This window comes from Diceros bicornis, chromosome 5 (assembly GCF_020826845.1).
Source record: "Diceros bicornis minor isolate mBicDic1 chromosome 5, mDicBic1.mat.cur, whole genome shotgun sequence".
Taxonomy (NCBI): Eukaryota; Metazoa; Chordata; class Mammalia; order Perissodactyla; family Rhinocerotidae; genus Diceros; species Diceros bicornis.
In genome coordinates, this window is record NC_080744.1 from 21,468,030 (window position 1) to 21,495,907 (window position 27,878).

Sequence of the window (27,878 nt, forward strand, 5' to 3'; positions counted from 1 at the left end):
AGTGAAATACTGGTTGCAAATTACTTTATTCATTAAAAAATTGATACTCTCTGTTTCAGTTTTCAAAATAAAAATGCCTGCATACGATTTTAAACCTTAAGAAAACCTTAAAGGAATATTTTACCTGTTGACACCGACCTCAAATTCAGAAGTAAAGAAATAAAAGCCAAAATACATTTCACAGAGGTCAGACATTCCCTACGATTGTCACTAGGAACCTATTTATTGTTAGTTTATATAATTTCAGCAACTTTGCTTAGCTGGTTATCAAGCCATTGAGGATTAGAAGCAGCAAAGCAGGAGTAAAGAGAGGAGACTGCTAGAATCAGATATACCAACAAACTGCCGGGATAAGTGGCAGTATGGGAAAGAATATGAAAACTAAAAGAACAAATACCAATCACAGAGCACCATTTGTGTAAGGATAAATAGACATACATACCCAAGGAAATCTTGAGGTTGCCACTTTATTACTGCCCAAATCTGTGTAGTTGAGTTCAAGTATTATGGAAATGTTAAATATATTTGAAAATGTATAACAAATTGGAAGATATTTCTTAAAATGGTAGAAACTGAATGTTATGTTGAAAGAAATAAATGTTTATGCATTCAGAATATTAGCTATGCAGAATTAGTAATTTCTCAGTGCTATAAGTAGCTGTTATCTTACTGTAAAAATCATCTATATATCATATCGTGTTTTAAATCTCGGTTTTTGCCTATTGCAAAGTTAATTGGCACTTCCCTTTTCTCAGTTCTTTTTGAGGCCAAAAACATTGTCTATACATCATCATAGAATTATTAATATTCTGCTAGAATCGTGGTATTAATTTTTTATTTTGAGATGTTTCACTATAGCGCATCCAACCAAATTTCTTACTTTAGATTGACACTAATATTTCCTAAAGAAGTATATATTTACCTTCTTATTGTAAGACACTGAGTTGTATTCTCAATAGGAGAATAAATTGATATACATTCTTTTAGCATCTGAACAAAATGTTCACTAAGTTTCGTTACAGTTGGCAATTGGAGATATGTAGATCAAATCGTTAGTATATGACCATTTTTCTAGACGAGACTCATTCTGGTTGACATAGGTCTCAGGAATCTAAAAAGTTTTATATTTTATTTTAGATTATATCAAAAAATATTCTTTTTTTTCGCCCTAACTTTATTCTCTTGGATAGATTACATTTTTAGAATTGATCTATTCTTTTTCTTATCCTGGGAAGAATAAAACTGTTGAATTATTCCTTAATTTCTCTTACGACCTTTCTCGAAGCCCTTTTTATTGATATCCTTTTTATGGACATGATAGTTTATAACTTATAGTTTTTGAAATCATTTCCCAAAATAGGTCTCATTTTTACATACATTGGCTGATCTTATAAACCCAAAGAGGCTTACTGGCTTTATAGATAAAAAGGCCTTAAAATAAATCACATATGTTTTCAGTATACAGATAAGAAAATTGAGATACAGAATTATTGATTTATTCAAAAATACTTCTTGTACATCTGCAGTGTGCCAGACACTCTTCTAGGCACTGAGGATACAGTAGTAAACATGACAGACAAGGTCCCTTTTATACTTTTTTTTTTTTAAGCCAGTTTCTTTTTTTTTTAATTTTTATTTATTTTATTTTTTTTCCCCCAAAGCCCCAGTAGATAGTTGTACGTCATAGTTGCACAGCCTTCTAGTTGCTGTATGTGGAACGCGGCCTCATCGTGGCCGGAGAAGCGGTGCGTCGGTGCCCACCCGGAATCCGAACCCGGGCCGCCAACAGTGGAGCGCGCGCACTTAACCGCCAAGCAACGGGGCCGGCCCCCTTTTATACTTTAATTTTTGTCTTTGCTCATCTTGTTATTGTCCCCCAGTTTTCTCCATAGCACTAATTTCACTTCATATTTTCTCTATATATTTTATTTGTTTTATGTATAATGTGTGTCTACATGACCTATAGTATGAAATCCATGAAAGTAGGAGGATTTGTCTGTTTGGTCATTACTATATCTCCAGCTTCTAGAATAGTACTTAACATTTGGTAGGGACTCAATAGATTTGTGTCAAATGAATGAATTAATTGAATAAAATGAGGACCAGGAGTGTGTGGTATTCTGAAAGCCAAGTTAAATATTTTTAGAACAGAATAGTCAAGTATGGCAAATGTTGCTGATGGATTAAACAACATAAAGACATGAAAATGGGATTTACCAGGTACAGCTGTGATGAGTGGTTACAGTGGTGTGGTGGGACAAAAGCCATACTGGAGTAGATTCAAGAAAAAAGGAATGAGTAGTGAGGAAGTAGAAACAGACTATATATAGGAATTTTGAAGGATAAGGAAATTGAGCTGTAACTAGAGGGAGAGGTACGAGGTCAAGGAGGGCTTTGAAACAGCCAGTTAATTCTCCTGCAAAAATGAGTTTATTCAGGATCAGCAGAGAACCTACAATTCAAGGTCTGCAGTCATGGCAAGCCCCCTGCAAGTCCCCCTCAACAAGGAGAGGAGGAACTTTTATAGAATGGAAGAGGAAGTTGGGTTGAGCTATTGTAAACAAAGAGTTGGTTGGAGGAGACTAGAAGCTCAAAGTATAGTGGCTTTTCATTGGCTGAGTTGTGACATCTCTCATTGGCTGGGCTGTTGTGGGACAAGAAGTCTTTCTTCCTCCTCTTGGGCTCTGCAGTCTTGGTAGGCATGAGAGATCCCCCTTCTGGCCTCTCGACTCCATTTTAAGTAAAGTTTCTGATTATTAATTTTCACAGTATGCATCTTAAAAAGAAAAAAAAAATGGCACTTTATTACACAACCACATGCCGTAGTCACACGTGTTATAACAGTAATTCTTTGATGCTAATACCTATTTCTAATCAGATTGCCACAATTATGTTTAAAATAAAAGTTGTTTGAATCTAGAACCAGTCAAATTCTAATTTACATTTGATCATTATATCTTTTAAGGCTCTTTTAGTCTAGAGAATAGTCACTTCTTAATTGGTAAAGCTAGATCAACTGTCCTCTAGACTATCTTACATTCTTGATTTGTATCTTTGCTTTCTCATGGTGTCATTTAATTTATTTCTCTGTTTTCAATATTATTTGTAAACTGCAATGTAGTGCTAAATGTTGGATTAGATTTAGGTTCAGCTCTTTGGGGTGCATACTTCATAATTGGTGCCCTATGCTTCGAATCACATCACATCAGGAGGCACGTGTTTGATTTTTCTCACTCTTAGCTATGCTAGTGTTGTTCAGTGAAGTCAGTTGGTGACTACCTGATGTTTCCATTGAAAATTTCCTATCAGCCTTTCATCTTATGATTTTATGATCTTTGCCTAAATCAGTTATTTCATTTGCTTTGCCAAAGAGTGATTTTTCTAATTTTGTCATAAAGAAGGGGTCTTTAAAAATTGAAATTATGACATGTTTTTCTGCTGATGAGAATTATCTAATAGAAAGGGAAAAATTATGATGTAAGAAAGAACTCTAATACCTGGAGAAACAGTGGACTTGGTAGGTGACAGGGGATAGGATCCATTGCACAAGAGATAAAATGCCTCAGGTAGGAGCAGGAACACTTTAAGTGACTTGTCTAAGGTTACAGTAGCACAGGGTGAATGCATTTTATTAAATTTCTATAAGAATTTTGCTATGGAGTTTGTTTGGTAATTGTACCTAATTAGAAACATGCGTTTTCAGTATGTGATATTGCATGTGAAATCAAGACTTAAAGCCATTACAAATTTCACTACCTGTATTTGACATTGACCTCACTTGTTATAGTTTTTCTAATTTCTCCCTAATTAATTTTCTAATTTAAAAGTGCAGTTTTAAGTTAATGGTGTCTTATATACTTGTACCTTTATATTATAAAAAATGTGGGCATATACTTTTATGTAACTGTTTTTCAGCTTTTGTTGCTAGTCTATTGCAAAGAGAAGTAAATGCTGCTGTTAAACAAATAAAGTGATAAATAACTGGCAGTTTAGTTTCGACACTAATGGAGCCTAAAAGCCTTTAAAATGACAAAAACAGCAACTTTTATGATTTATAGGCTCATTTTTGTTACACAGTTTGGTCATATAACTGACAGTCTTCCCTTTTTGTGACTTTCTCCTAAAAGTTATAGTTTTGTGTTATCTGAGTGAAAAGGCCATTAGAGTTCAGTAGAAGAATATGACAGCATCTCTTCTGAGGATTGCAGCAATTCCCATTGGAGGATGTGCAATCTTCTTTTTTCTTCCTTTTTTTTTTTTGTAGTAGTTCTAATGGTACTGATATAATTTAATCCTCAAAGAATATGTACTGCAACTTTGAACCTATAAACTATCTGCAAATTGTCTCATACATCTTATGTGAAATTTAGTTTTAGAAAATCATATTTCTTCATGGCTCAGTGATTTCCATTTACTACCTGTTACTCTATACAATCTGAAGAGTATTGGGTTTACTGTGTTGTCTAACATGATATGTATTCTTTTAAATTGAAATTTTAAAAGCAACATGGATTGTGTAATCTCTTTAGATACTTAGTGCCATGTTTTATTAAAAAAAAAAAATCTCTATTGAGGTTCAGCTGATTTCCTTTCCCTTTTTGTCATACCCAAAAGAGCACTCTGAAAGCCAGAAATGTAATCTGATCTATGTTCTGTTTTGTCTGCTGACTTTGATGAGAACCCTTTGCATGAGCTACATTGATCAGTTCTCATTCTTTCTAGTCATTTATTTGACAATTAATACAACCTCGTAAAGACTCCCTGGAGCATCCCTATAAACTAGATCGTTTTACCCAAGAACCACAGAGATAGATCAAGAGAGACAAGGATGAGAAAAGCTGGTTAGGAGAAACAGGAAATATTAATCCTTCAAACTCACATTATATTTTTCAGATTCTCTCCATCCTCACAAGCTCTCTATTGAAATATTTCATACAACTTAGGAAACTTAAACTTTTCATAGACTTGAATATTCATTGTTTAAAACATGAAAATGTAATTTAAGTATATCCATTTAACAGTATTCTTTTATTTCTGCTCCTAATTCTTGTAATCTAAGTCTTTTTTCTATCATCTAAAAATGATAATCTTTTACTATTCTTTTTAAAAATTCAAAACTAGAAAAATGGTTGTGGCAATGAATCCTTAAAGCAGTATAAACTCCCTATGATTTTTTTTAATGTTTGTAGTTTTACAACTTTGTCTTTCAAAATGTACTTTAAAAATATTTTATAGAGTAGCTTAGAATTTTGAAGCTGTAGCTCCAAAAGGAAATGTTTTATGTACTTTGAAGTTTTCATATTACATCAAATATTTTATAAATTTTAAAATATTCTTTTGATTTTTTTGATAATTATTTAGTGAAATCATATTTATTTCTGAGAGGTAGGCTAATGTGTTGTGTTGGGATGCTGAGAAGATTACAATTTAATACCAGGCTGCTGCAGTGAGGCTCAGAATAGTCTAAAAAACTAATCATTTATTTTTATTGCCTTCAATTGTATCTGTAAAGTATAAAATGGGTTATAGGACCTGTGTATTAGACCCAGCCAATTTCATTTTAGTCTTGTCTTGCATCATATGTCTACATTTTGTTCACTAGATATGAAACAAATACTATTAATTAAATCATTATCAATCAATCATGAATTTCAAGTTTCTTAAATATTTTAAAATGTTTTTAACTCTGATATTCTGTCTTACTATTAAAATTATATAATCAGTAAGGGCAGTGTTGATTCATTTATTCAATAAATATTTATTGTTGCACCTGTTGTGTGCCAGGGACTGCTCTAGGTGTTGGGGAAACTACAGCACAAAACAAAATAGGCTGATTCACTGTCCTAGAGCTTGCATTCTAGTGGAAAAGTGAAAACACAAGCAAATATAAAATGTCAGGTAGTGTTGTTGCTATGATTAAAAGAAGAGCAGTGTTAAGTGCATAGAGGGTGGTAGAAATTCAGAAACTCACCTACTGTGTAAACTTTTCAATGCCCTCTCTCCCACCGATTTAAATGCCCTTTTCACTGTAGACCATCCGTGTATGTCATCACTGTAGATAACTCCATTATTTTTCCTATTGTACTGTCTTGTAATGGTCTGGCTTGATGTCTGTTTTTCCCACTTAAGAATATGCTCTTTGAAAGCTGAGTCCATAGACCTTCATCTGTCTTACCACTTTCTAACCCTTAGTCCTTTTATAAGTGCTCATAAGTATATGTTATGTCAATGAATGAATGATACACGCGGGACTTCTCAAGATGTCTGGCTCTGCAGGAATCCAAGGCCCTTTTTGAGACGATTAAGAAAGATGAGTAAAAAAGTGGTAAAAAGGAATATGTATGTATTCATTGTGTTTGGTTCAATTGAACATTTCTAATTAATTTAATATCTAATTAATTCTAAGTTCTACATTTTACATTATTTTATTTACATTATTATAACATCCTTTTTCATAGCTTTCTTTGAAAAAAATACAAAATAAGAAGAAAAGTTTTCTGAAAATTAGTCTTTTATCCACAGGTACTACTGAACGAGTGTGCTTGATCCAGGGAACAGTTGAAGCACTGAATGCAGTTCATGGATTCATTGCAGAGAAAATTCGAGAAATGCCCCAAAATGTGGCCAAGACAGAGCCAGTCAGCATTCTACAACCTCAGACCACCGTTAATCCAGATCGCATCAAACAAGTGAGTGTTTAGTTGGGAAATCAAAGAGAAATATCCACAGCATAGTATGAATTCCTTATAAAAGAAGCCTTAAAGTCTTAGAATACAAAGGTTTTTTTTTTCCTAAGGATACTTAAAACATAACAGTTGTCGTTTATTTATTTAAAGACTATCAGAGTCTCTTAGATTCACCAATTGATTTATTGAGTGATTGAATTATTCATTTATTAGTGTTACACTGAGGAGCAATTATGAGACTCATTCTTTTGTGATTGCCTTTTAAAAAATTTGTAGACAAATTTGATTAATTTTATAGGAATTGAATCTACTTAAAAGTATACCACTTTTTAAATAAAGTATAAAAACTGAAATGAAACTATTCTCAAAATTTCAAATACCATTTTTTAGTAATATTTGTAGTCTTCAGAATAGTTATTATGCATATAATTTCCTATTTTGTTAACTTAATTGTCGTGTTCAATATTTTTTATCAACAAATTTGTATAAGTAAATTTTTGTGCCTAGCAAACAGTCCTTTGTTACAAATCAACTATTATCTTCTGTATAACTTGTGTAGTATTTATATAAATGTCATAAAGGGCCAATGTTCATTTTTAATGTGTGGGATTTTCTGTAACAAAAATTTTACTTGATAAAAGATAATGTGAGTTTTTAAGATTGAATAATGACTGACATGATGTAGGAAAAAAAAATGACATTCTTTATTGTTAAATAAGATGAATTCTTCCCCATAAACTCTTTTCAAATCTTCCAATTTATTTGATATTTTATGTTTATAATTATTGTTTCTGCATTTGCCCTTTTATAACTAGCTACTTAATTTGTGATCATACTCTCAATAGACTCAGCCTTCAAAAGAAATGTATTATTTATTAATCCACAGAATATTTAGTTTACAGGATATTTATGTTCATTGTAATAAATGTGAAATATAGCTCAAAATTTTATTAATTTCATGTTTCTGAATTGAAAAAATATTTTATATTAAAGTGTTATAAATCTATTATAATTTTACTAGTATATAGGTAAATATAAGGCTAACTAATCAAATACAAATGTAGAAATTAATAAATAGGCAATATATTTTCAATTATAGACTGATATTCAATTTTCTATTATTTACCATTTTAAAAAATCCTTCCATGTTTAAATCATGAATAGATAGCTGTTATCCCATATAAAATCGTTCATTTTATAATCTGTCAATGTCAAAATGGTTCAATTTGTATACCCCTCACAATTTTTGAAAGAAGTATCTTTTAATTTATGCATGGCAAAATGTAAATATTTTAAAGCTCTAAATATCAGTTGTTTTTTTATTTCTTCACAGCCATTTATAGTTTTGAAATGTTTATTTTATCTAAACGAGGTGAATACAAAGAATATTTTTAAAACTGATACCTTGAAAGTGATGCTATGACTCTACCTAGATTCTACAACTATGAGTTTAATTTAAAAACCCTGCGTTAAAATCACTCGGGGCTAAGACTTACAGAATTGGCACTAAAGTGTAAAGTCTCTTAACTTTCTGCTTTATTCCAGCTCTTACTTCTCTCTTTTCTTCTCTAACTTCTGTGAGAAAGTTTAAACACTTAGGAATAGGGGTGAACATCTTGAATTTTTAAAAAGTAAAACATGCAATGTAGTTTGAGTAGTATGGTATCACTGGCAGTATATTCAGGACAATGATATGAATGAATTTTTATTATTTTTATAATAAATAGCTGATACTATCAAATAATGGTCTATGAATCATTGTTAAAATTCCAATTTTCTCTATGACAATATGAGATTTATAGCCTACCACATATCTAGTGCCAGTATAGATTTAGGAAAACCAGAATTTAAAAATGTTTGGTTTATTTTTATTTGCCATGTTAAGATAATGTTATTTAAATTCAAGATAAATTTTAATAGTGCTTGATTTACTTTTGTATATTTGCATTCGTTTGTAAGCCTTGTAGATATTCATGGAATTAAAATTATTGTTCATTATTTAATATTTTCATGGAATAAATAATGTATGTGAAATAGAGTATCATTTAAAAAGATTTATCAAAAGAGTACACTAAATCTAGTAGGGCAATATATTTGACACAAATACTTTATTTGTAAATGTAAAAATTAAAAATTTACTTGAAAAATCTGAGAGATCAAACATATTTCCAAGATATTATAAATGAACAGTTTTTTAATGCTCTAAGTTTAGAATTCTCTAACTTTCTAGGTATCCTATTTTATCACTGTAAGAATTTGTTGGATGACCACGATTTTATTTCTGAAGAAATTGTGCTGGTTATCCAGTATAAAATAATAATGTCTAAAATAAATCATTTTGCACTAGATTAGATAAAAACATATTTGATATGACGTTTATATGCTTTAGATTTTAATACAAAGAATCATAATAAAATTTCTTCTAAAATGCTAGTCTTTCCCTTAACTAATGACGTAACATTTACATTTGCTTTGGGCTTCAGTCCTGAAGTTAGTTTTTAAAATAATTTATTTAAAACATTTTTTGAAAATTTTCTTCTAGTTAATATTGTGCAGAAAATTAAAGTATAGTTTTCAAAAATACTGGAGCTAGAAAATAGTCTGCATAGAAGTGAATTTGTGTTGAATATGATATTTTAGATTTTCTTAATGTTAATTATTACATGTTTATTGTTTTTTATGATTGATAATTTAAGGTGTTGCTTGCTGAGAAAAGGATAATTTATATGTAACTTGGACTTAAAACAGGAAATCAAAGTTAGTTCTAAACAAATAAAACTTACTTAAGTTATAATTTTACACCATATATTTTGGACTTTTAATAAAATATTATATTCTAAATTACGTAATCTAGAGATGGTTGGTAACTGAATAAACTGCATGAACCAGAATATTCTGCCCAAATGAAACCTATCCCCATTGACTGAATGGATTCTCAAACAAATACAATTTCTTAGGAAAGTAACGCATACTGGTCTTGCAAATCTTTCACATAGTGGAATGTTGAAATCTAGCATAACAGCCATATATCCAACTTCAGGTATTAGATGTTGTGAACTATTCAATTCTTAATTCTCAAATGTGGGTATTTTTTTTTTTTTAATTTAAAACAAATATTTGCTAATAAAGAAGGACTCCAGTATTTTATATATTCAAAATGACAATATTAATAATAACAATTAACATTTATTGAATAGTCAAAATATTGTAGCCTCTGTTCTATAGCCTTAACATCAGGAGACTACCATGTGCTCATTTTATAAGTCAGTATACTGAGAAACAGGCAGCAAGAGCCAGTAAACCAAAATTAAACATATTAATTGCAACATAGAACATACTATTTCTTATTTTCAGGACATAAAAATAGCAGAGACATTCAGTGATCTTCAAATAATTTAGACCTTGTTTGCCTAGAAGCTCTGACCTCATTCCTGGAGCACTTCTTAGCTCAGATTATTTGGAATACATTTTTCCATATCTGCCTTTTTATGTTTTGAGCTTTTTTCTTTCTACTTTTTTTCCTATGGGATTATTGAAACCTTTCCTCTTGTTGTAAGTCCCTCAAATCCCCCTCAAAGTATGGTTGTTTGTACATAATGAGTCAATATAATGAACCCCAAAACATGGTAGAAACCACAGATCAGTAATATAGTTAGCATTTGTTAACTTGCTTTGTCTATTACAGATTTTCAGCAATTTTTTTTTCCTTTTTAGTTCAAGTGTATTTTTTTAAAAAGCTATATTAAGGAAGAAGTGGTTATAGGTATTTAAAGAATTCTCTTGAATTTAAAAAATCAAATTAAGATATCAAAAATCTCATTTAGCCCAAAGAATTCTACTGTCAGAAAAATTGGCAAAAATAGCACATAATTTGTTCATTATTCGTTCATTGAATCATGAATTTATTAAATGCTTTCTTAGTGAATTGTAAAATATATTAATTGTATCCCTTGCTTTCTAAAACTAGTTAGTGAAGATTATAAATTCTTAAAATAATTTATAAAATGTAAAACTTTATTTATATACCAAACCTACAATATAAACAATGTACTGTACAAGTTCAGAGGAATGTGAGAGCAATGTAGGCTAGAGTGATATTTGATCTTGTAAAATAGGTGAAGACTTGAACTGGACCTTGAAGATTGTATAGGAATTTCAGGAGGAGGAGAAGAAAGAAAAAAAGCTTATTTTAGGCGTGTGAAACAATATGGATTTGAGGAGAAAGGCATCATAATTGTTGTAAGGAGACTATCTTGACAGAAATGGTTTTAGAGGAAATTAATGTTAGATAGGCAGGGTGGGACCAGATAGTGGAGAGGCTTGCATGTGTGGCTGAGGGGCAGCCTATAGAGTACAGATTCTTCCTGAATTTCTCAAAAGAGCCCTTTTAATTTCTCTGAAAAGTTATGAAAAAAAGAATGTACCTCTGCATTTTATTCTCTTCTGTGCTAAAAATCCAGACAGACCTTTAGGGTGCTTGTAGGTACAGCTGTTGGTAGGAGAAGAGAACTATGACAATTAGCTGAGTGATCTACTGTGCAGAGTGTAGATTTAAAGGTTTGTAAGATAATATTTTCTAAAACTTCTTTTATGTAACATTCATTCACAAATCCAAGGGATGTTAATCTTTGTGAGGCAAAAAAAAAAGTTTTGTGGTCAAGAATGAAGCATCAGTAATAATGGTAATAGTGTGTACAGTGTATATGGTGCTTATTCTGTTTCTGTGCCAGCCATTGTGCTGTGCACTTTATGCGTATTATCATGTTTCATCCATCCTCATAAAAATCCTGTGAGAGCAAGGACAGAGTGCAGAGTCCATGTTATACTGATGGAAGCTGATCCTTAGAGGAATTGAGTGACTTACTCGAGGAAATGTAACTGGTAATGGATCTTAACCCTGGGCTGTATGGCCTCCAAGTTTGAGTAATGCTGGTAAACCAAAATCCAATCAATTTCTCTCTTGTGGGACTTTTCAAAAGTCTTGAATAAGCTTCCCTAAGAAGAGAACCTCATTTGAAATATAATGTCTTGTGTCAGGGTGAAGTTAAGAGACTAGGCAATATTTTAACAATAAGGTGATGAATACAGTCCCTTTTGGTGGTGAAAGTTGAGACAAAGGCATGAAGTTAAAAGATATTGCGAAGTAAAATCTGTAAGGCTTTGCGACTGATTTGTTCTAGATCCAAAATAGTAAGGAAACAATAAAAAATGACTGTATATGATTTTGAGCCTAGCAGAATGGTGAATCCTGAAAGCAACAAGTGAATTTTAGTCAGGCGCCTATTTGAGATAATATTTTTTGTTTGTTTCAGGCAAGTTGAATGTTTTTTCCTTGAAGTGGTCTTTGATAGAAGCATAGGTGAGAATCTAAAACTGAAAATATAGATCCTTGGTTGCAATAGAGGTGATAATTTTACTTACATCTTCATTAATAGGAGAAAAAAAAAAGAAGCAAATTAAAAAGATAAAGAAGTACAATGATGTACACCTGAAATTTTTACAATGTTATAAACCAATGTTACTGCAATAAACAACAACAACAACAAAAAAAGATGAAGAAACAGTTATCAGAAAAAGTAAGTCAGAGGCGTTACAGTAAATGGTTAAGTGCATAGGATCTGGAGCAGGACTGCCAGGATTCAAACCCTGGCTCTTTAACTGACCAGCTCTGTACCATTGGGCAAGTTGTTTTGCTTCTCTGTCCCTCAACTTCTTTATCTATGACATGGGGATAGTAACAGTATTTATTTCATAAGGATACTGTGAGTATTAACTGAGTAGAACTACACCTGGTTCCTAGGAAGTGCTCCTTAGTAATTATAAAGATAAAAAGGAAACCGGTAATATTCTTTGTGAGAAAATAAGGAGAGAAAGCACAAGGAAAGATGCTAAAAAGGATCAAATACCCAGAGAAAAATATGAGAATAAGTAACATTTTTTTAAAATAGGGAGTCATTGGAGATTTTTAAAGTTAGTTTCAGTCACATAGTGAAAGCAAAGTCATTATTTCCTAATAATATTATTTCCTAAAGGTGAAGAAGCTAGTTAAGTAAACAGAAAAAAATGGTGTGAAGTGTGGAAACTGCTGATTTGAAATTTTGGATATACAAAGGAGAAAAATACAAGTTAGATCAGGGAGGCTCACATGACCCTTGCTACTCAAGAGGGAATGGCTTATGTTAAAGAATAAAAAGGAGCTTGAAAAGGCAGAGAAATTGGAGATGCCAAATACAGGTGAGATTACTGAGGGAACAAATGACTCAGAAGTAGTGGAAAGATACAATTTAGGGCGTTAAGGTCCTAGCCTATAAAGAGTAGGAGGTTTGAGTAGGAGATTACAATTTTGTCTACAGTGAAAAGAATGAGAAGATGGAAAATAAGTGGTTTGGAAAACTGAAAAAGTTGAGATGAAGTCAATTGTAGATAAGGAAGCTCATTCTGGAAAAACCACGATTTCTTTCAGGTAATAAAGACTATCAGTTGAAAGGAAGATAAAATACATGGTATTGAATGTTTGAAGAGAAGGATAAAGGTGTAAATAAGCTTTGGAATAAGAATAAATTGTGAAAGACCTGTTGAAATTGGACAACATGAGTTTGTATTAGGACCTAAGTGGTTCCAGATAGTTCAGACATTGGAAGAAGGAGAGTATACTTGTCAGGATGAAAAAACCAGAGGTGACAATTGTATATTTAAATATTTTATCCATTATTTTTTATAGAGCAGTATGCAGATTTATTTAACAAAACTCAAAACAGAGGTTTGGAAAGGTGATTACTTGAGTAATGTTACTCAGTTAGCTAGTGATAGATTCCAAATTAGAATTGAGATTTGTTATTCGTTGCTGTTCTTACTGTGCCTATAAATATCAGAGGTTCTTGACAGTCTGTTACTGTAGATTTGCTTGAAGGTAAGCTGTATTTATTATAGAGTTTATTTATAGTAATATTCTCTGGTCCAGGAAAACTGTCAGCTGTTAACAAGAATGCTTTTTTTGTAATTTGTAATCCCTTTTTAGTTCTTATTCCCCAAAGCCTAGTTATATCTACATTTAACTAAATGCATATTAAGTCTTGAATTTTTAAAAACTATTTTATATTCCAAAGGATCCACAATTTTAAAATTAAAATACTTCAGATTTTTCTGCAATAAGTAATTCAGCCTTCAGTGTTTAAAGCAGAATCCTTAAACAGCCATTCAATTCATGTAAATAAAAATGTATTATACTTTTCCATTTGAAAGATAAAATTGTGCTATAAAGTGACCATGCCTTTCGTAATGACTATGCAATAAATATAAAACATTAATATTTAGAGGAGTGTGTCCTTTGCAAATGTTATTTATAACAGATATTTTAATATATTGTTGCTATATGGATATTCAGTTAGTTACATCTTCATGATGTATGTCAGAAATTTTACTAAATGATTTTTAACTTGAAACCACTAGACTTTAAGTCTGTGTAGTAGATAGGAGTAAACATTTTGTTTGTAAAATATTAAGGAAACAAACATCATACATTTATATTGTACATTGAAATATTTCTTATGGATTTTTCTGTTCTGTCTGTCTAGTTGAGAACAACTATCAAAGCTGTTTTATTAATCTAATTAATAGAACCTTTTAAATTAAAGGCATTAGTTTAATATAGTTACATTTATCTGTTTATTAGAACAGTTTTTTTGCAACTAGTACTTAAAAAATCAACTGAAATGCAAACTTGCTGTTTAAAAGTATCTGTATGAATAATAGATAGCTAGAAAACTCATCGTATGTTTATTTCATCACACATTTATTATTATATTAGGAATTTACCCAAGAAAATTTATTTAGAGACAATTTACTGTGCCATTTCAGCAGTCTTATCCCTTGAAGCCCAAACTTATATAATATTTATCTGTTTATTTAAAATATTATACTCTAACTTCTTATCAGGTTATAATGTTTAGTAACCAAATCTTTAATGATTTTAAACACATTGACATTGTCCCAGCAGTTTAAAGTTATTGTTTTTATTTCTGTGGGAAAGAAACACCATCAGAATTATTGACAGTGTTGATTAATATGAGTTGTATCAATTATTAATAATACATGCCTAATATTTCATATGTATGTCAAAAATAAAGGTACTGAATAAATTAACAGAAGATAATATTAATCTAAGTGACCACAAATTCTGAGCCACTTGATATTACTACCTTTTCCACATAATTCTTTGCGATATTTCAAGACTTTGTTGAGAGTTCATATCCAGGGCAAGGTGCTTGTCATAGTGAAACTGTGGTACTTCGGGTTAATTTTACCCTGATGGAAGTAGAAGAGCCCAAAACACATACCTGGTGCTTCTGTGGGTTAATGAACTTGGATTCTAACCTATATTGGGAAACATGGCCTCTAGATTTATTTCACATCTATTTAGTCAGCAACCTCATTGTTAATCTGAGATTAGTAAAGAAGAAACTTTTAAATGTATGTTAACTACTTCCAAGAATTCTCTGCAATAACAGTCATAACCAGAGGTTGGAAAATAAAACCTTTACTGTTCAGTTCATAGTTCATATCGTAGCATGAAGTCAATAACATATGTCCCAGCACAGTATTGCGTGGAAAAGAAAATATTAGGGCAATTTTTAATGACTGAAAGTGAAAGTATCTCTGGAGAAATAACAGGAATTTATTAACAGAGAAAAAACAGAAAACAAAGGATTTGAAGACTTTTTTCTTCTTTTATGAGGTTTTACTTCTAAATATAGCTCCTATCCCCTTTTAAAATGTGATTTAACAGAAATCTTGGTATGACTCAATATTAAGTTTAGGTTTCCTCAAATTATCTAGGTTTTTAACCTAAGGGAATCACTTAAGGAGTGGACTATTTAAAACATGATCTGGTGTTAGAACCAATCTTACTTGGTTACTGGAGAACAGTGAGTTAAGCAGGAGCCTGTGAGTTTCCTATTCATTCTTTTACTCCTATATCCTTTATTCTACCCAAATTAGAACTTTTGAAATCTTAAATGCATGAATATGACTTTATTAAGTAATTTCATCTACTTTTCCTGACAGTGCTGAACCTTTAAAGTTATGCTTTTGCTCATTTCTGAGTAATTTTGATGGATATATATTTATATAAAACATAATGTCTGTATAGAATTGTGTCTATATTATAAAACTACCCCATTTCACCTATTAATAAATATTATCTATTGAGGGTGCTACTTAAGCAATGTTATTTGCTGAGTGAAAATATACTTTTTTAAAAAGAGAAAATCTTAACATCTTAGACTTTAAGGTTACTCTATTAGAATGAGAAGGTTTTAAAATATCTTAATGAATTATTCAACAAATATATTATGGTCTCATAAAATGTATTTTATATATAGTATGTATGTGTGTTTAGAAATGAACAATAAATATGATTCCTAATATTATTGTGCTTATTTTCAACACAGGCTGATGATGCTACAATATATTATACCCTTCTTCTTTAGTAAAATTTTAGTGTTTAGCATAAATGACAAAAATGTTATGGCAATTTGTTAAAATGCTGTTACTTGTTTATTAATATGAGGTTAATGTTTACATTTTCAGACGGGCTCTAAATTTATTTAAAATTAATATTTTAGAAGATAATGTGATATTAAGAACTCAGAACTGCAAATTTAATTGCTTTTAAGTATGGATCCCTAAATTCATGTGGAATCAACTTGTTGGTGATGTTCAACATATTAAGTAGGTGGATACTTTTATGCCAAAGTAAACTTCATTTCACCACTTCTTCCAATCCCCGACTGTATTCATTGATAGGAAAATGACTCTTTCAGTTTTTAATAATTGAATTTTTGTTTGACATTCCTTTTCCCCCAAGAAAACAAGAGGGAAAGAAAAGAGACTACTATTCATGAATATGGTCAGGATACCTTTAATACTCATGTGAATTTTTATCAGTCACCATCATGATTTCAAGTCATGAATTTATTTTTACATGCTTATGCATGCATATTTACATGCATTAGTTACTTAATTGGTCTTAAATTCCATTAAATTTGTATGAATAGGAGAAAAATTTGTTCATAGGATTTTGTTCTCGTTATATTACATTTTATTTTATTTTGTTTTATTTAAATAATCAGTTTAAGGCTTATAAAGGTTGATTTGCTCCTGAACTGCTTTGTTCCCAGACATTGCCATCTTCCCCAACTACCACCAAGTCCTCTCCATCTGATCCCATGACCACCTCCAGAGCTAATCAGGTACAGTATCATCCTGTCATCTACACCATACTTTTCACGGGTAATTGCCTGCGCATTGGAGAAAAAGATAATGATGGGTTAAGGATGTATTCCTTCATTCACATATGTGGACCATGATCAGATTCCAAATAACCTGAGAAAGATATATCAGTTATTCCAGAAAATTTATATGCATTTTTAACTTTAAATAACAAAAATATATTCAGATGGTAGACTAGAGTTTTGAATTTTCCCCTTAAAATTACAGTGACTTTATGGAGCTCTGAGGGTTATTTATTGAGTTGATGTTTATAATCTCCCTTATTGTTTCTTCCTAGGATTCTTGGTATAAAAGTTAAGAATATCATATATGTAAAAAATGAATGTGTAAATATAACTTACTGAGCAAAGGTATATCTTTAAAAGTGAATGCATTTTATTTGTTTTTTATTTCAGACATGCTTTACTATGTAAACAATTTTAAACTTTTGATGAGAAGCATTTTTAGCGATCTAAAAGTAACTGAAAATTGGTATTTGTGATAATTTTAATGTTGTTTTACAACTCAGGAATGGTATTTTCTTAGAATTTAAACTAGCATTTTCTTTGCTGAAGTGGCAGACTTTGCAATTAGAAATATATCTTATTAGTTTGATTTGATGATTGTTCTAGGACTGAATATTTATAGGTCATTCTTCAAAAATGTAGTTATTTTTGGCACATTTAAGGAAATCATCTTAAATATTTTATGTAATTCAGATCCATACTGTACTTTAACTTGACAAATGTTGAACAGTATATTTATTAAAATGATTAAACACATTTTCATTTTGTCTGAGTTGAGCTTCATTTAGGTGAGAAATGTTATTTTCTTTAATATTTCCACCCTTTTACTAATACAAGGCCTTATGGGATTATTTAAAAATTAAACAAAAGCTTATCTTTATATTTTTCATATAGTTGACTAATAAATTATTGTTTGGACTGTATTTGCTAAAAATATTAAATGTGGCTTTTGCGTATGATCTAATAGAAGACTATCAGAATTATTTTGCTCATTTACTGATTCTAATACTTTTGCAACCTCAGGAAAAATTTTAAAATAAAAACTGGAAGCAAAACTTAACATTTAGGTTGTTATTCTGTAGTGGAAACTTGATTTTCATTTTTTGCAGTAGCGTTTTCTTCAGACAATAGTACTTTATAATGTTCTCATTTTAGCCCCAATAAATAAATATACACATCTATAGTGATGAAAAGTCAGCACTTCTCTTTGAAGGAAATGGTACTACATAAAGTGAGAACCAAACTTTTATGTTGATGCATGAAGTTAAAAAGTGTATATACATTTTCACTCTGTATACCTTATCTCTTACATGAGCTTTAATTATATGATATAGAAAACTATGGTAAAAACAAGTGACTTTGTTTTTAATGTTTCTCTTACACTTCATCATTCTTTCTTTTCCAAACATAAACAAGACAAGTACAACAGCAATAAAAACAAAACTAATGATTTTTCTCAGCATAAAAAGTAAAAAATCCTGGTTCTAGAAATAAAAACTATTTCAGTTTTGTCTCTGAAATTAGATTTGTATTTTCTTCCATTTATTTTATATGAACATGTGAATTTTTATAAAATGATTTCTTGAAAAGGCTAATTATATGTTGAAGTTTACTAATATTATATTTTTACCCTCTAGATATGTTACTACATCCACCTCTGCCAAATCTAATATTTTTCTAATTTGAAAGAATAAATCATTTGTGGTTTTATACTCTGTCTACTATACTCTGTTATATTTGTTAAATGTGTTTTATTTGTGCTCTATTTTCTTCTGTTCTTGTACAAACAAGCATAGTATCTCTTGAATAACGTGAGGCAAAATATAAAAGAAGAACAAAGCAAAATCCTTAATTCATTGAAAGAATTGTGGTTATCATCCATCTTTATGTTATTAGTAGTTTGTAGTTATTTTATTCCCTACAGTATTTCCCAGTAGGCTCTATTCAGGTTGTAGGACAGAAGGTAATTTGGTTTTGTTGTTCAGGCTTTAGATAGCTCATAGTTGTTTCTTGTGGCTGGTCCTAATTAATTCAGCTTCACTGTATTGACTCAGATCTGTAATGGTAACCAAGATAGAAAAATGGGTTCTAATATGATAGTCTTCAACTCTCCATAATTAAAATAGACTTTTAAACCTATAAGAAAATAACTTTTATTACTGGTTTAAGTTTATTTTTACCTAGCAATTTAGTAAATTTTTCTCCAGTTTTATAACTCACAGAAATGGTACAAAGTCAGAGAATTTCATTTTAGATGAAAAATTATTGTTTATGTGTTATAGCTAATATGATACCCTCTGCTGTTAAAAGTAGCTATGAACTTTTTCCATGTGAATTTTTATAAACCAATATAAAATATATCCAGACATCTATTTGTGTTATTTTCATCAATAATAGCTAAATGAGTTATGATTGAGATCTTTTTCTGGAATAGTTTGTCTGTTACAGACTAGTATGATAAAAAGAACTAAGGGACTATTAGTATTCAGAAAACCCAAAAATAAAAATCACAGAAAAATACATCCAAGAGTAAGTTTTATCTGCAGTTTCAACATTTAAAAATCTTTTCTATTCTTTTAAAAACAATTACGTATGTTTCAATACATACTGAATTTTACTTTCCTACCCTCATGTTTCCACAGGTCAAACTGTTTCCTCAGGTCAGACTGACAGGTTATAAACTACAATGTTGTGGGTCTATAATAATTTACCCCTGGAAATGGAAGGACTCTCATATGAGAAGTCTTATAGAATGGCAGTTACAAGTCAAGACTGGAGCCACATTGCCTGTGATCACATTCTTGTTCTGCCACTTACTTGCTAAGTAAACTGGGCCTCAGTTTCCCCTTCTGTGAAATTCAGATAAAAATAGCACCTCATAGGGTTGAAGTAAGAAATAAATTCATTAACTATTCTTAGAACAGTATAGTATCTTGAATGTACTATTCACCATATAAATGTTAGGTTATGTTTATTTTTTTTCTTAAGTATCTTCCAAGTGATAATGAAAAAGAAAGATTCTTTAAGATGGTAAGTAATACAGCATACAGCTTATTAAAACTGTTTTGAGTTTTATCTTTAAAGATTCTAAAATACTAGTTTTACTGCTTTTTCAACTCTAAAATATTTCTGTAATCAGTCTCTGTATGCTTTTTAAGATAGCTTAAACTACTCTACATTATTTCCTTCTTTAGTGAGAGTACTAAGTTACTTGTTATTTAATTAATAAATCAAGTTACTATTATCTCCCTACTGAGAAAGAAAAGTTAGTAGGGCTAGTAGTTTTACAACTTATACTTTTTTTGCATGTGTTGCATATTGCAAGGTGCAAGTTTGAAATTTTGTACATATGGAATTTTAAATATGAAGCAAATATAAAGATATAATGAAATAGATTCTTTAAGCAATGTGTTTAAGCTTAAAAAAACAATCAGTTGGGTTTGATCAGTTCTAAGTTATTGATATTAAATTTTTAAATCACTTCAAGATTTAACAAAATAGTTTTGTTAATCAGTCAGTGGTGCCAAAAATTAAATCCCAGCCTTAATTTTAGGTTCTTGGTTGTTAGTGCTCCTGGGATTCTTCTCAAATTTCAGGAAAAGAAAAAAGGAAAAAAGTGATTTCAGAAATATGTGCTTTATAGACATTTATTTATTTGCTGATAAATTTGAAATTATATATCATAATATATAAAACAAATGAAAATAGTAACTCATATATAGCACCCTTGCTATGGTTACAGAAAAACACTAATAAAACTCACTGGTCTCACTTTAAATTCATGACCACAGATCTCAAATGGACCCAATTCTGTCAAACAATCAAAACCCCATTCACTTTTTTACTCTCTAGATGACTATTTCATAAGTTCTCTTCTTTCAACCCCTGTATTAGTTTTCTATTGCTGTGTAATAAATGACCACAAACTTAGTGGCTTAAACAACACATATTTATTATCTTATCGTTTCCATGGGTGAAGAGTCCAGACACCGCTTAGCTGAGTCCTCTGCTCGTAGTCTCACAGGATGGCAGGGGTGGATTCTCATCTAGAGGCTCGACTAGAAACTAATCTGCTCTTAAGTTCATCCAACTTGATGGCAGCATTTAGTTCCTTGGAGCTATGTGACTGAGGGCCCCAGCTTCTTATTGGCTGTTGGCAAGAGGCAGCCCTCAGATTCTAACGGCTGTCCAAGTTCCCTGCCGTGTGACCCTCTCTGCAGGCACTTCACAGCATGGCTCTTTGCTTCTTGCAAAGCCGCGGGAGAATCTCTCTCCAGTGTGTGCCAGCAAGATGAAGTCTTATGTATTGAGCATAATCACAGGGATGACTTCTCACCTCCTTTGCCGTACAACATAACTTAGTCACGGTAGTGACATTCCATCCTTTTGCCATATTCTGTTGATTAGAATCAAGTCACAATTTCCACCGAAAATCAAATGGAAGGGGTTATACAAGGCATAGAACCAAGGGACAGAGACCATGGGGCCATCCAAGAATCACCCCTACCACAATCCCCCAATATCTCTTGCTGCATCCTCACTCCCAGCCAGTGACCTTACTTCCTACTTCACTGAGAAAACTGAAGCAGTCAAAAGAAAACTTCCACAAATTTACACCAACACACACTTAATCAGCCAGCATTTATACCCACATATTCTACCTTCTCGTCTATTACCAATGTAAACGTTCCCTGCTCCTATCTAAAACCAGTAATTTCAGTTGCATATTAAATCTCATCCTTTTTCCTTTACTCAAGACACCCCTTCAGCAATTCTTCCTTTTCCTTTATCTGTCAAGTTTTTGATCTCTATGGGATCATTCCCATCAGGATACATATATCTTTTTTTCCTGCCGTCTTAAAAGACAAAACAAAACTTCTTTTAATCCCACTTTTCCCACCAGTCAATGCCCTACTTCTTATACTCCCTTGTAACAGAACTCACAAAAGTATTTTCTCTACTCTCTCTTTTCCAATTTCTGTCTTCCTATTCTTTCTTAAATCCATTCCAGTCAGGTTTTTGCCTCCACTGTTCCACCAAAACTGTGTTTGCCAGCATCAGTGATGACCATATCGCTAATTCCAGTTGTCTATTTTCAACCCACATGTTACTTGACCTGTCAACGGTATTTGTCACAATTTATCACTTCTACTTCCTCGTTATACTTTCTTTACTTGGCTTCCAGGATACTGCACACTCTTGGTTTTCCTCCTGCCTCATGCCCTATGCTTCATCTCAGAATACTTTGCGAGTTCCTCCCCTCATCCCACTTAATGTCAGAGTGCTCCTGGTCTTAATATTTGAGACTTCTTCTGGGTTTATACTTTTCTTTCTCCTCATCTAATACCTTGGATTTTGTATGCTGACCTCTGTGAAATTTATGTCTCCAATGAGAAGCAGGTTTACTGTGAACTAATGAAGCTTAAGCCTTAAGATTCCTTAATCTGCACAGGCTTATTACAAGGCTCTATACCAAATTTTATGTTCATAATTTTGAATGTATTTCCCAAAGATACCCCCTAAAATTGTATCATATTCAGGCCCCACATAACTTGGGCTCACTTTTTTTTTGTCTAGTCCAGATCTCACAGTGAAACTACAGACTATGTCCAGTTTCCTGCACAGTGTTTCCACTTGCGTCCAATGGACATCTTAAATTTAACAAGTCTAAAAACTATCCCAAATCTGCTCCACCGATACATCCACTTGCTCAGAGCAGACGTCTTAGATCCATCCACATCTCTTTCCTTTTTTGCCCCAAATCCACTTCCTGTAAGAAATAATGTTGACTCTACCTTTAAAACCTATAGTCATGCTCCACTTAACGATGGGGATATGTTCTGAGAAATTCGTCATTAGGCGATTTCGTCGTTGTGCAAACATCATAGAATGTACCTACACAAACCTAGATGGTATAGCCTACTACACACCTAGGCTATATGGTACTAATCTTATGGCACCACCATTGTATGTGTGGTTCGTCGTTGACCGCAATGTCATTGTGTAGCACGTGACTCTGTATATAGACTCTTAACCACTTCTCATTACATCTACTGCTACCCTAGTCCAAGCCTGAATTATTGCAATAGCCTCCATCTAGATGTTCCTGCCTTTCTACCCTTGTTCTCCAAAGTCTGAGCAGACTGAGTATCCCTTTTTAAATGTCAGCTTTTTTTAATCTTTGCCTACACCTGCAATAGTTTCCCATTTCATTCAGTAAAAGCTAATATCCCCAAAATGACATTCATTAACTTACAAAATCTGGCCCTTGCCACATTCACCTCCTTCACTTCATTTCCTGCCACTCACCTCCTCACGCACTCTGCCCCAGCCAGACTGACTGCTTGCTTCTCCTTGCAAACACAGGCATGCTTTCCGCTGAGTATTTGTATGCTCTTACTTTTCTCTCTGCGTGAAATCCTCTTACCTCAGAGATCTGTTTGGCTAACGTCTTCATAGCTTTCAAGTCTTTGTTCAAAATTCCCCTTCTCAATAAGGCCTACCTGACTACCCTGTTTAATATTGCAATCCGGCCTCCCCTTGCTCCCAGTACTCCTGGTTCCCTTTATCTTGCTGTATTTTTTTCATTGCCTCGTAGAACACTATATACTCGCTACCATATTTATTGTGGATTATCTGTCTTGCTTTCCTAAAAAGTAAGTTGCGTGAGAACAGAGATCTTTGTTTTATTCTCTGATGTATCAGAAGCACTAACCTGAAGCATAATAGATTCTCAGATATTTGTTGAATGACTAGTATTAGTTGGAACAGTAGGCTTACAGTCTATGTGTTTTAAAACTTGTTTTTTATTTTTGAAAATTCCTTCCTCAAATGAAATTTTGCATAGAAGTTCTCTAAAAATATAAATCACCTGGAAAAGAATACTTTTGATCGAATAAAAAGGTCAAATTAAGGGGACATAGCCTTCTTCATTAAACTTCTGTTTTACTCTTCGTAGTACCCAGAGCACAGTTTGAAAACCAGTCAGTTTCTTGTTTCAAATATTGTCATAATTCTCCAACAGAATTTCAAAATTAATATTCATTTCCTTCCGTATATGTGTGTGTGGATGTGGGTGTGTGTGTGATGTCAAGATAGTCTTCTTTAGGAGTGTATTTAAGAAAGTCCTAGAAAAATATTGAACTCCAAAGGTTCTTTTTAAATGAACTTATTGACTTTATTATATACATTAGATTTTATGGACTTTGCTCACTATTAAGATGAGCCTTATAAAATTGCTGATATTTGAGTGCAATTTCTTATAGCTCAATTTAGTGTATATCATATACATATCAAAATCTCCAAAAATTCTCAAGAATAAATTAAAGCCAAAAAAGCACAAAATCCATATTAAGAGAATGTTCTATTTTTATATAAGGACATAAAACTTTCCCTTAATAAATAGATAGACTTAAAATGATTTTTGAAGGGAAGATTTAATATCATAGAAATATGAGTCCTTTTAAATTGAAATATAAATTTATTGTAATTTTTATTTTCTTCCAATTTTTTTCTGGTTTGTGGGAGAGAAAAACAAGGCAAAATGATTTTAATATTCATAGGAAAAAATAAATGCCTGAGAATTACCATGAGACAATTAATAAAATAATTACCAAGAAAATATTTGTGTGCGATGACATACTTCACTCAGTATTAAAATTTACTATAAAGTTATCATAATAAAATAAATGTGATATTAACACAAACAGATATAATTGGTCATTGAAACATGATAGAGATTTCAGAAATAGATCCAAGTATGTATGGGAACTTACCATATTTTATCATGTATTAGGAAAGGTAATGTAATTTAGGGATTAAGAGAACTGTGATCTCGAACCGTAATTCCTGGCTTCAAATCAAATCTTTGTCACTTCCTAACTATCTGATTTGAGAAAACATCCTTAACTTCACCATGTATGTTTTCTCATTGTGAAATGTGAATAATTACAGTGCCTACCTCATATTCTTAAATAAATTAATACATGAGAAGCATTTAGAACACTGCCTGGTCCAGAGTAATTATTAAGTGCCATTTTAATTCATTTTAGAAAAAGATGTTTTGTTTAATAAATAGTGCTGGTATACTTGACTATCCACCTGAAGGAAAATAAATTTAGACCTCCACCCCATACAATATATAAAAATAAATCTCAGTGCATTCAAGATTGAAACTGTAAGACTATTTGATGAAATTAGAGAATGTGAAATCAAATTGAAGATGACTTTCTTAAGCAAGAAGGAAATCCAAAACATAAAGGAATAGATTAAAAGACTTGAGTATATAATTTTTTATAGTTTTGATATGGCAGAATACAACATTAATAAGCAAAAGATGATAATATTCTTGGAAAAAATATGTTGAACACATGTGACGATGAATTAGTAACTCTACTATAGAGAGGACTCTTAGATTGATATGGAAAAAAACAAAATCCCAGGAGAAGAATAGGTAAAAATTATTAAAAAGCAGTTTAGAGAAGAAGAAATTGAAACGTTCAATAAATATGAAAGCAGGTTTAACCTCACCAGACATCAGGGAAATATGAATCAACATCACAAGATTATACTTTTTTTTTTTTTTACCAGATAGACATATTTTATGTGTGTGTATATAATACACATGTATCGGGAATGCAGAAATTAGTGTGTGTGTGTGTGTTTAGAAATTATAAGTGGTGGCAAGGATATAGGAAATAACCATTCTCATACAATGTTGATGTAAGAAACAGTGTAACATTACAGCTTTTGAGAATCTATCCAGTAAAACTTATCCAGCATGAATACGTAGGAATATAGGAAAAAGGACGTATATTGCAGTATTATTTACAGTGGCAAAAGTTGGAAAACAACCTGACCTCTGACAGGAGAGTGGCTGAATAAATTATGATATTGCAGAAGGTTATGTGGTGAAGCTATTAAAAATAATGAGTTAGAACCACATAAATTGACCTAGAATAGTGTTCATAATATATTAACCAAAGAAAATCAAGTTGTTAAGAAACATATGGCCCTATTTTTAATAGTCAAAAAACATCTTGTGTTTATGTATCATCAGAGTGATGACAAGAAATATGAACATTAACTTTTTCTTTTTATGTCTCTACTTTGTTTTTAAAATATTAGCTAAGAGAATGTAAAATGGATGGAAAAAAATAATGACTTCAGTTGTGGTATATGCAATATTTTAAGGAATGTAAGGTGCAATTTTCTAAGAGATTGGGAAAGATTGAACTGCCTTTGACAGTGTATATTGGTTTGAACTACTCGACTCCTTCATTTCCTAGTCGGAGGATGCTTTACTGAGGAGTTTCAAGAAGGGTCACAAGAAAGAGAATTTAGGCGTAGAGGAGACCTTTATTAACTGGCAAAAGGAAATGGCTGTTGTTCCATATGTTAAAGTTATGCCAAATTAAATGATTGTGTAATATTGGTCATATTTTTTCATTATTCTTTCTTAATTAATATATCAAAGGTTGTCAATCCTAGCCTCACATCAAAGTTACCTATGGAGATTCTTATTTAATAAGTCTAGGATGCAATTAGGCATCTATATTTGAAGGGTTAGAGAAATGTTTCCTGAAGCCTCTTGAGATGTTTGGGAAACACTGTTTACTATACTAAAAATGCAGGGGCCAAGAGGCCGGCCTGGTGGCGCAAGCGGTTAAGTGCGCATGCTCCGCTGCAGTGGCCCAGGGTTCACGGGTTCGGATCCTGGGTGCGGACCAATGCGCTGCTTGTCAAGCCATGCTGTGGCGGCGTCCCATATAAAGTAGAGGAAGATGGGCACGGATGTTAGCTGAGGGCCCGTCTTCCTCAGCAAAAAGAGGAGGATTGGCATTGGATGTTAGCTCAGGGCTAATCTTCCTCACAAAAAAATAAAAATAAAAAAATGCACATGAGTTTATTTAAAGTGATGATGATTGTGTACTATATAACACTGTCTCTTTTTGCAAACCTTAATTCAAAACGTTTTTTCATGAAATAACACATTTTGAATATTACTTGAAAAACACTAAAGAAAAAATACTTGATTTGTACAAAAGTTGAAGAGTAGGTGTTTTTTCATTGAGAATAGTAAAAGTTTACTAATTAATACAATTTAAATCTATGAAGGGATATTATACAAAAGATGATTATCTTTTCAGATAGCCCTAACAGTCTTTTGACTATTACCAAATACAGTTAGAGGTTCTCTTACCTTGGAGATCTTTGTGTACGCAGATTACATTAGTAGTTTTTAAGATTTTTTGGCAATATTCTTGCCAGAATTCTTCCAAGATTCTTGCATATTCCCTTGCCTATGGAAAAGGGTTGAATGAGTGCTTCCTAACCATATTCATTCCATTGCAAACCTCTGAGTTAGTGTGCTATGCTGTAAATGGTGCATCCTTCACACCCAGTGATGGAAATCAGAGGATCTCCCTGAGGGCAAGTTAAGAATTACTGCTGAAAGCAGCACACCATTAGTATTTTCCAGTTAGAGTTATAACACACCATTTGGTAAATACCAGGTTATGTGACCTTCCAAAGTCCTTTTTCAAGTATGCTTTCATATGAAGATATGTTTATGGAAAGTCTAGGGCTTTTCAAGTTTTCAGATTGAAGGAAGTGGTACACCTCAGGGGAAGAGTTAATGAAATAATCTCTCTGTAATGTTCCTTATTGTGTGTCCCATATCTGGCTTAGGCGTTGGTAAAAATGCATAAAATGCCTTGTCTAGTCCTGACTAGTAAGTAGGCGGATTTGCAATACTTTCTTTCTTTCTGGACTACCTAGTAGGTAAAAGTGGTTTGTTTCATCAACGTCCTCCCTGCCATCATAGCTGCAGTAGCTCTTGCACACAGCGTGTTTTCAAGACAGAACATTCAGCATGCCTTTCTATAGCCAGACATTT

General features: G+C 31.9%; 1 protein-coding gene across 4 annotated transcripts in view; it reads left to right on the forward strand.

The window, feature by feature from the left end:
- NOVA1 (NOVA alternative splicing regulator 1) overlaps positions 1-27,878 on the forward strand; it is a 149,411-nt gene that overhangs the window by 108,195 nt on the left and 13,338 nt on the right. For 3 of the 4 annotated variants that reach the window (XM_058540800.1, XM_058540802.1, XM_058540803.1), the window contains 2 exons: positions 6,523-6,689; positions 16,865-16,936. In XM_058540800.1, coding sequence (XP_058396783.1) covers positions 6,523-6,689; positions 16,865-16,936 — 239 coding nt within the window. The remainder of the gene's footprint in view (positions 1-6,522; positions 6,690-16,864; positions 16,937-27,878) is intronic. The other variant, XM_058540801.1, reaches the window with a different exon arrangement.